Genomic DNA, 9,344 nt, shown 5'->3' on the forward strand with positions numbered 1-9,344 from the left:
GTAATGTAATTTTAAAAAAGCACTTAAAGGATTCATAATTTATAAATGTCATGTTTGATATTATCTCATAGATCTCATAAGCTTGTGTTAACCTCTGACCTTATTTTCGGCGTTTATCCCAAAACCCTATTCTTCCCCATTCACTTTCACATTGAAACGGTTGAACGAACCAGAGGTAAATCATTTCCGGGGTTTAGAACTAAAAGCTGGCGAACTCTATTGACTATTGTACCCAAAATGCAACGCGTATCTTAAGCCTACTGCGCATGCTCATTTCCACCACCGATTTTGTAATATCTACTTTCTTTTCCAAATGTAATCGTTCAGGTTGCAATAATGCAGCTAGATATGAACGGTACTTTATCCGTCCATGATTTTGGCACTGCAAACCGACGTTGACATTTTTGCAGGCGGCGAGACCGTATCACTCAGCAACGAGGGATTTATTTCCATTCGCCGCAGTAGCTAGTTTAGGTGACGTTATTCTCCACTAATGTTGAAAGCAAGGAATTATGTTGTAACGTTATTTCTGTGGCAAACAACAGTTGTAAACTGTCTGTCAGTGTCAGTCTGGTGAATGAGTTAATGGACTGAACGGTAAAGCGAATTGGGGAGTTAACGTAGCTGTCAGCAACTTTGACTTTGTAACGCCTTCGCTAACTAGAAGCTAGCTGGCTAGTTAGCCCTGACAAGAAGACAACATGTGGCAAAGCGTTGGTCTAACTGTGCTGGTTATTGTGGCCACCCTTGTGTGTGCGTTGCTCTTCATGGTGTTTGGTAAGTAACATAATATTTTGACTTCAGTTTTCTTGAATGTAATGTGAAATGACATTACTCGGACACAGCTGTGAAACGTATTAGCTGTTAGGTACAGTAAGCTAACTATGTAGCATTCAGCCATGATTATACTTAGTGCTTGCCATGGTGTTTCATATCCAGCTACCTGTCATCTATCTTTCTTTAGTGAGCAGTGACTGTCTTGACCTTTTTCATTCTCAAAATGTTGAGTAGGTAGATCAAAGTTGTCTATACAAAGAATAATCTCTCAAGACATCATGTTATTAGAGGTTTGTCCCTCATAGCTGTTATTAATTGGATCATTTTAAAGAATTGATACATATCAGTTGAGTCTCTCTTTTTGTGCTTGAGCAGTGTTCGACAGGATTGTCTTGCAGCATCATCCAGTCAGGCAGTCTCCTGTTTCATGATCATATCTTTGTAGGCTACATCTAATTTTACCTATAATAATAACCCTATCTGTCTATAATAATCACAAAGTGTGATGATCAATTGTTGAGGCCCAGTTACATTAATTTATGCATACCTGTGTGTGGAAAACAAATACTTATTTGATGTTACGTTTTGGACTTTATCTTGTGTATATACACTGAACAAAAATATAAATGCAACATGCAACAATTTTAAGATTTTACTGAGTTACAGTTCATCTAAAGAAATCCAGTTAATGAAATACATTAATTATGCCATAATCTATAGATTTCACATGCCTGGGAATAATTTTTTGGCAGTATCTGGTGTGACCACCATTTACTTAATGCAGCGGGACACATCTCCTTCGGTTTTGCCAACCCACAGTTTCATCATATGTCCGGGTGGCTGGTCTTAGACGATCCTGTAGGTGAAGAAGCTGGGTGTGGAGGTTCTGGGCTGGTGTGGTAACACGTGGTCTGCGGTTGTGAGGCCAGTTGTATGTACTGTCAAACTCTCAAATAAGGTTGGAGGTGGCTTATGGTAGAGAAATTAAATGATCTGGCAACTGCACTCGTGGACATTCCTGTAGACTTGAGACATCTGTGGCATTGTGTTGTGTGACAGGACTTCACATTTTAGTGATGTTTTATTGTCCCCAGCACAAGGTGCACCTGTGTAATGATCCTGCTGTTTAATCAGCTTCTTGATATGCCACACCTATCAGGTGGATAGATTATCTTGGCATAGGAGAAATGCTCACGAACAGTGCCGTAAACAAATTAATGCACATAATTTGAGAAGCTTTTTGTGCATATGGAACATTGGTGGGATTATTTATTTCAGCTCATGAAACATGGGACCAACACTTTGTTACATGTTGTGTTTATATTGTTATTCAGTGTGTATATAAAAATAAATTACAACAAATTAATTGTTTGATTCATATATTGAGGACTTTTGTTCTTTTTGTCTCTTCAGGTTGGTATGTTGTCTGGCAGCTCTTTCTGTCCAAGTTCAAGTTCCTGCGTGAGATGTTGGGCGACACCGGATCTCCACAGACAGAGACCCAGCCGTCCGAATCAAAGAGCAAGCATACCTCTCCTCCAACCCAACGCCAGAGGCTCAAGACTGCCCGCCAGAGGGTTGTTCCTCCTGAAAACACTACATAGATGACCACACCGATCTGCTATCAGTCTCGCCCTGTTCCCCTATTCACCCCTCGTCACTCTAGGAAACCGTGGTGGACAAAATGAAACCCCTTACTAAATGGCATGATGTCGAATGTCATACTATTCCCATGTCCATGCATACTACTCCCCTTTCCACTACCTTACAACGTCCTCGTCGTAGACACTTGATACTCTACTTTTCTCTCCTGGACACTCTTACGAGACTACGTATAGCTGCTGATGTTATAAAGGCACAAGCCATCAAATCATGGGACATTCTGTGTACAACTTGTTCACGTTTCAAATATTTATTTTAGCTGTTCACAGTATATGTACTGAGCAGCACATCCAGTCTCTTCACTTGGCCTTAACTGACACTGCAATATGGTCAGCTCCCACTGGCTGTCATGCTGCTAACACCTGCACAGGGAATCGCTGCTAACACCTGCACAGGGAATCTGTTTCTCCATGATCACACAAGTGAATTCTCTGTCAAGACTGTGTATGTGTGCGTTTTGAGAGTTTGTTTATTTGAACATGTTTTTGTAGCAAAGCCTATATTCTGACAAACCTAGACAAACTGTTGTATAAAACAGGCACATTTGTTAGCATTTGCTTTCAGACAGAAGCAAAACAACTGCTAGAAGAAAAAAAAACGTAATGAAACAATTTGTATAACTGATAAAGTTCCTTGTCGTGTTCATTTCACTTTATTTGTAACCAAAGTGCAATGAAAGGAATGTTTATTTTTGAGGTTTTTATTGTTGGTCAGAAATTAATACATATACAGTACATTCAGAAAGTATTCAGACCCCTTGACTTTTTCCACATTTTGTTATGTTACAGCCTTATTCTAAAATAAAAATGGTTTACCCTCATCAAGAGGAAACACAGATCCCCAGATCTGTGCCTCGACACAATCCTGTCTCGGAGCTCTAACGGACGATTTCTTTGACCTCATGGCTTGGTTTTTGCTCTGACATGCACTGTCAACGGTGGGACCTTATAGACAGGTGTGTGCCTTTCCAAATCATGTCCAATCAATGGAATTTACCACAGGTGGACTTCCAAGTTGTAGAAACATCTCAAGGATAGTCAATGGAAACAGGATGCACCTGAGCTCAATTTCCAGTCTCATAGCGAAGGGTCTGAATACTTATGTAAATAAGGTACTTCTGTTTTTTTTTTATCAATCTACAAAATGTCAACTGTTTTTTTCTTTGTCATTATGGGGTATTGTGTGTAGATGAGGACATTTTTTTAATGTAATCTATTTTAGAATAAGGCTGTAACAAAATGTTAAGTCAAGTGGTCTGAGTACTTTCCGAATGCACTGTATAACTGTTGTTATGGAATGGTGTGGTTACAATACCACAACGAAGACGATATCCAGGCTCCGTATGTACAGTTGAAGTCGGAAGTTTACATACACCTTAACCAAATACATTTAAACTCAGTTTTTCACAATTCCTGACATTTATTCTAGTTTGAAATTCCTGGTCGTAGGTCAGTTAAGATCACCACTTTATTTTAAGAATGTGAAATGTCAGAATAATAGTAGAGAAGGATTTATTTAAGCTTTTATTTCTTTCATCACATTCCCAGTGGGTCAGAAGCTTATTTACACTCGGTTCGTATTTGGTAGCATTGCCTTTAAATAGTTTAACTTGGTCAAATGTTTCAGGTAGCCTTCCACAAGCATCCACAATAAGTTTGGTGAATTTTGGCCCATTCCTCCTGACAGAGCTGGTGTAACTGAGTCAGGTTTGTAGGCCTCCTTGCTTGCACACACTTTTTCAGTTCTGCCCACAAATGTGCTATAGGATTGAGGACAGGGCTTTGTGACGATCACTCCAATACCTTGACTTTGTTGTCCTTAAGCCATTTTGTCACAACTTTGGAAGTGTGCTTAGGGTCATTGTCCATTTGTAAGACCCATTTGCGACCAAGCTTTAACTTCCTGACTGATGTCTTGAGATGTTGCTTCAATATATCCATGTAATTTTCCTACCTCATGATGACATCTATTTTGTGAAGTGCACCAGTCCCTCCTGCAGTAAAGCACCCCCATAACATGATGCTGCCACCCCGTGCTTCACGGTCGGGATGGTGTTCTTCGGCTTGCAAGCCTCCCCCTTTTCCTCCAACCATAACGATGGTCGTTATGGCCAAACAGTTCTATTTTTGTTTCATCAGACCAGAGGACATTTCCCCAAAAAGTACAAGGTTTAATCCCCATGTGCAGTTGCAAACCGTAGTCTGGCTTTTTTATGGCGGTTTTGGAGCAGTGGCTTTTTCCTTGCTGAGCAGCCTTTCAGGTTATGTCCATATAGGACTAGTTTTACTGTGGATATATATACTTTTGTACCTGTTTCCTCCAGCATGTTCACAAGGTCCTTTGCTCTTGTTCTGGGATTGATTTGCACTTTTCGCACCAAAATATGTTAATCTCTAGGAGACAGAACGCGTCTCATTCCTGAGCGGTATGACGGTTGCATGGTGTTTATACTTGCCTACTATTGTTTGTACAGATGACCGTGGTACCTTCAGGTGTTTGGAAATTGCTCTCAAGGATGATCCATGTTTTTTCTGAGGTCTTGGCTGATTTGTTTTGATTTTCCCATGATGTCAAGAGAAGAGGCTCCACGTTTGAAGGTAGGCCTTGAAATACATCCACAGGTACACTTCCAATTGACTCAAATGATGAAGCTTCTAATGCCATCAGAAGCTTCTAACTCCATGACATCTTTTTCTGGAATTTTCCAAGCTTTTTAAAGGCACAGTCAATTTAGTGTATGTAATCTGACCCACTGGAATTGTGATACAGTGAAATAATCTAAACAATTGTGGGGGAAATTACTTGTGTCATTCACAAAGTAGATGTCCTAACTGATTTGCCAAAACTAGTTTGTTAACAAGAATTTTGTGGAGTGGTTGAAAAATGAGTTTTAATGACTCCAACCTAAGTGTATGTAAACTTCTGACTTCAACTGTATCAAGCATCTCAGAGTAGTAGGAGTGGTGATCTAGGATCAGGCTCCGCCCTGTCCAAATAATCTTATTCATTGTGATCTAAAAGGCTAAACTGACCCAAAGTCAGCATTCCTACTCTGATATGCTTGATACATACTGCCCCAGAACTCCCTATTAAGGCAACAAATAAATAGGCTATAGCTCATTGCTCTGGCTAGCTAGCCTCCCAGAGGTGATAGCTGGGGTGTATTCAATAGGGACCAAATGGAAGCGAAAAGCTGAATAAGGGAGAACCTAACCTTGTCCAAAAATAATCATTTGTGTTTTCCATTGTAAAGTATTTCACTATGGTGTGCCCTAAAGACTACACCCGATGCTACAGGGTCGTCACTAGCTTCTGTAGTCAAAGATGGCATCCTTCCCTGTGGTTCATTACATTATCTCTGATCCAGCTATAAGCCTGACATTGTAAAACATGTTAATTCTCTATGTAATGGTTTAACGTGTGATTGTCCAAATTTCACTTTTGTTTTGGGCTATTTCTGTAATTTACATCCAGAATAAATATATTTCTTAACTCTGTATAGAAATACACTTATTTGAATTGCATTGTTTCAAAGCTGAAATGGTTTATTCAAGAAAATAGAACTGACATGTGGGGGGGGGGGGGTTGTAAGCATATTTGTTTAACTGCATGTTCAATTTGATGTCACAACACGGACACATTTTAAGGCTTGTACATCTTTTTGAGTGTATTATTTTGTCTTGCATATGTGTAGCCAGACTTGAAATAGAGTCTTTCTTTGACCCTCCACACTTACTGTCATATTTGCATACAGTGACTGAACGACAGGGGGCAGTGTTGCTCAACATGAAACAGGGATGGAGAAAATAACTGTTTTTCAAACTGTAGTCAAAGGGAGTATTGGAAGAGTTTAAAACCAGCCAATTTACATTTCAGATGTAGGTGTATTTAAAGTCTATCAAGCCATATGTTGTGACTGTGTAATCCCAGTTAACCTAGAACTAAAATCTAGAATTTAGTCAGATTGGTAGTCTGTCCATGAGAGATAACAAATCGGAAGCACAGCCGAGAGCTGCCCAGTGACACGAGTCTACCAGACGAGCTAAACTACTTCTATGCTCGCTTCGGGGCAAATGGCACTAAAACATGCATGAGACCACCAGCTGCTCCGGAAGATTGTGTGATCACGCTCACCGCAGCCGATGTAAGACCTTTAAACAGGTCAACATTCACAAGGCTGTAGGGCCAGACGGAATACCAGGACGTGTACTGCGAGCATGCGCTAGCCAACTGGCAAGTGTCTTCACTGACATTTTCAACCTCTCCCTGTCCGAGTCTGTAATACCAACATGTTTTAAGCAGACCACCATAGTGCCTGTGACCAAAAACACTAAGGTAACCTGCCTAAATGACTACTGACCCGTAACGGTCACATCTGTAGCCATGAAGGGCTTTGAAAGGCTGGTCATGGCTCACATTAACACCATTATCCCAGAAACCCTAAACCCACTCCAATTTGCAAACCGCCCCAACTCATCCACAGATGATGCAATCTCTGTTGCACTCCACACTTCCCTTTCCCACCTGGACAAAAGGAACACCTATGTGAGAATGCTGTTCATTGACTACAGCTCAGCGTTCAACACCATAGTGCCCTCAAAGCTCATCAATAAGCTAAGGACTCTGGGACTAAACACCTCCCTCTGCAACTGGATCTGGGACTTCCTGATGGGCCGCCCCTAGTGATAAGGGTAGGTAACAACACATCCACCACGCTGATCCTTAACAAGGGCCCCTCAGAGGTGTGTGTTCAGTCCCCTCCTGTACTCCCTGTTCACTCATGACTGCATGGCCAGGCACAACTCCAACACCATTAAGTTTGCTGATGACACAACAGTGATAGGCCTGATCACCGACAACGACGAGACAGCCTATAGGGAGGAGGTTAGAGACCTGGCCATGTGGTGCCAAGACAACAACCTCTCCCTCAACGTGATCAAGACAAAGGAGATGATTGTGGACTACAGGAAGAAGAGGACCAAGCACACCCCCATTCTCATCGACAGGGCTGCAGTGGAGAAGGTTGAGAGCTTCAAGTTCTTTGGTGTCCACATCACCAACAAACTAACATGGTCCTGGCACCCCAAGACAGTGGTGAAGAGGGCACGACAAAACCTATGCTCCGTCAGGAGACTGAAACGATTTGGCATGGGTCCTCAGATCCTCAAAAGGTTCTACAGCTGCACCATCGAGAGCATCCTGACTGGTTGCTTCACTGCCTGGTATGGCAACTGCTCGGCCTCCGACCGCAAGGCACTACAAAGGGTAGTGCAAACGGCCCAATACATCACTGGGGCCAAGCTCCCTGCCGCCCAGGACCTTTATACCAAGCGGTGTCAGAGGAAGGCCCTAAAAATTGTCAGACTCCAGCCACCCTAGTCATAGACTCTTCTCTCTGCTACCGCATGGCAAGCGGCACCGGAGTGCCAAGTCTTGGTCCAAGAGGCTACTAAACAGCTTCATAAGACTCCTGAACACCTAATCAAATGGCAACCCTGACTTTTTGCATTGCCCCCCCCTGCTTTTTTTTACACAGCTGCTACTCTCTGTTGTTATCATCTATGCATAGTTACTTTAATAACTCTACCCACATGTACATGTTACCATAACTAACCGGTGCCCCCCCGCACATTGACTCTGTACCGGTACCCCTTTGTGTATATAGTCTCGCTATTGTTATTTTACTGCTGCTCTTTAATTACTTGTTACTTTTATTTCTTATTCTCATCCATATATATATTTTTTAACTGCATTATTGATTAGGGGCTCGTAAGTAAGCATTTCACTACACCTTTTGTATTCGGCGCATGTGACTATTACGATTTGATTTGATTAGTGACTGTGTGTTGTTGAGAAAAAAAGCGAACAACAAAGTTATAATTTGCTTCATTTGGAGGAGAGGTGAGCATCCCTGGCAGTTATATGACCAATGGTGAAAGGTTTAGGTTTAAAAATAATTTTGAAGACATTTTAATATTAGAGAGGCCTGAAACTTTTGGAAACCCTATATATACTGAACAACAATATAAACACAAAAAATAAATAAAGTGTCGTTCTCATGGCTCTCAGTCTCCAGATCTGCAGTGTTTACTCAGCCAAGGCTCTAAGTCTCCAGATCTGCAGTGTTTACTCAGCCAAGGCTCTAAGTCTCCAGATCTGCAGTGTTTACTCAGCCAAGGCTCAGTCTCCAGATCTGCAGTGTTTACTCAGCCAAGGCTCTAAGTCTCCAGATCTGCAGTGTTTACTCAGCCAAGGCTCTAAGTCTCCAGATCTGCAGTGTTTACTCAGCCAAGGCTCTAAGTCTCCAGATCTGCAGTGTTTACTCAGCCAAGGCTCTAAGTCTCCAGATCTGCAGTGTTTACTCAGCCAAGGCTCTAAGTCTCCAGATCTGCAGTGTTTACTCAGCCAAGGCTCAGTCTCCAGATCTGCAGTGTTTACTCAGCCAAGGCTCAGTCTCCAGATCTGCAGTGTTTACTCAGCCAAGGCTCAGTCTCCAGATCTGCAGTGTTTACTCAGCCAAGGCTCAGTCTCCAGATCTGCAGTGTTTACTCAGCCAAGGCTCAGTCTCCAGATCTGCAGTGTTTACTCAGCCAAGGCTCTAAGTCTCCAGATCTGCAGTGTTTACTCAGCCAAGGCTCAGTCTCCAGATCTGCAGTGTTTACTCAGCCAAGGCTCTAAGTCTGCAGATCTGCAGTGTTTACTCAGCCAAGGCTCAGTCTCCAGATCTGCAGTGTTAACTCAGCCAAGGCTCAGTCTCCAGAGTTTACTCAGCCAGGGCTCAGTCTCCAGATCTGCAGTGTTTACTCAGCCAAGGCTCAGTCTCCAGATCTGCAGTGTTTACTCAGCCAAGGCTCAGTCTCCAGATCTGCAGTGTTTACTCAGCCAAGGCTCAGTCTCCAGATCTG

At 42.3% G+C, this 9,344-nt stretch overlaps 1 protein-coding gene across 1 annotated transcript; it reads left to right on the forward strand.

Annotated features, from left to right (window-relative positions):
- Window positions 1–212: 212 nt before the first annotated feature.
- LOC115132704 (small integral membrane protein 13-like) lies at window positions 213–5,936 on the forward strand. The gene is made up of 2 exons (XM_029665425.2): window positions 213–777; window positions 2,191–5,936. The coding sequence occupies exons 1-2, from the start codon at window positions 702–704 to the stop codon at window positions 2,379–2,381; spliced, it is 267 nt and encodes an 88-aa protein (XP_029521285.1). The 5' UTR covers window positions 213–701; the 3' UTR covers window positions 2,382–5,936.
- The last annotated feature ends 3,408 nt before the right edge of the window (window positions 5,937–9,344 follow it).

This window comes from Oncorhynchus nerka, linkage group LG7, assembly GCF_034236695.1.
Source record: "Oncorhynchus nerka isolate Pitt River linkage group LG7, Oner_Uvic_2.0, whole genome shotgun sequence".
Lineage (NCBI taxonomy): Eukaryota > Metazoa > Chordata > Actinopteri > Salmoniformes > Salmonidae > Oncorhynchus > Oncorhynchus nerka.

What these genes read in the sequence shown, in the direction of transcription:
- LOC115132704 (XM_029665425.2), top strand. Translation starts at nt 702, where the DNA reads ATGTGGCAAAGCGTTGGTCTAACTGTGCTGGTTATTGTGGCCACCCTT. An exon ending in GTTGCTCTTCATGGTGTTTG is followed by an intron (nt 778 to 2,190) that starts GTAAGTAACATA and finishes TTGTCTCTTCAG; the next exon opens with GTTGGTATGTTGTCTGGCAG.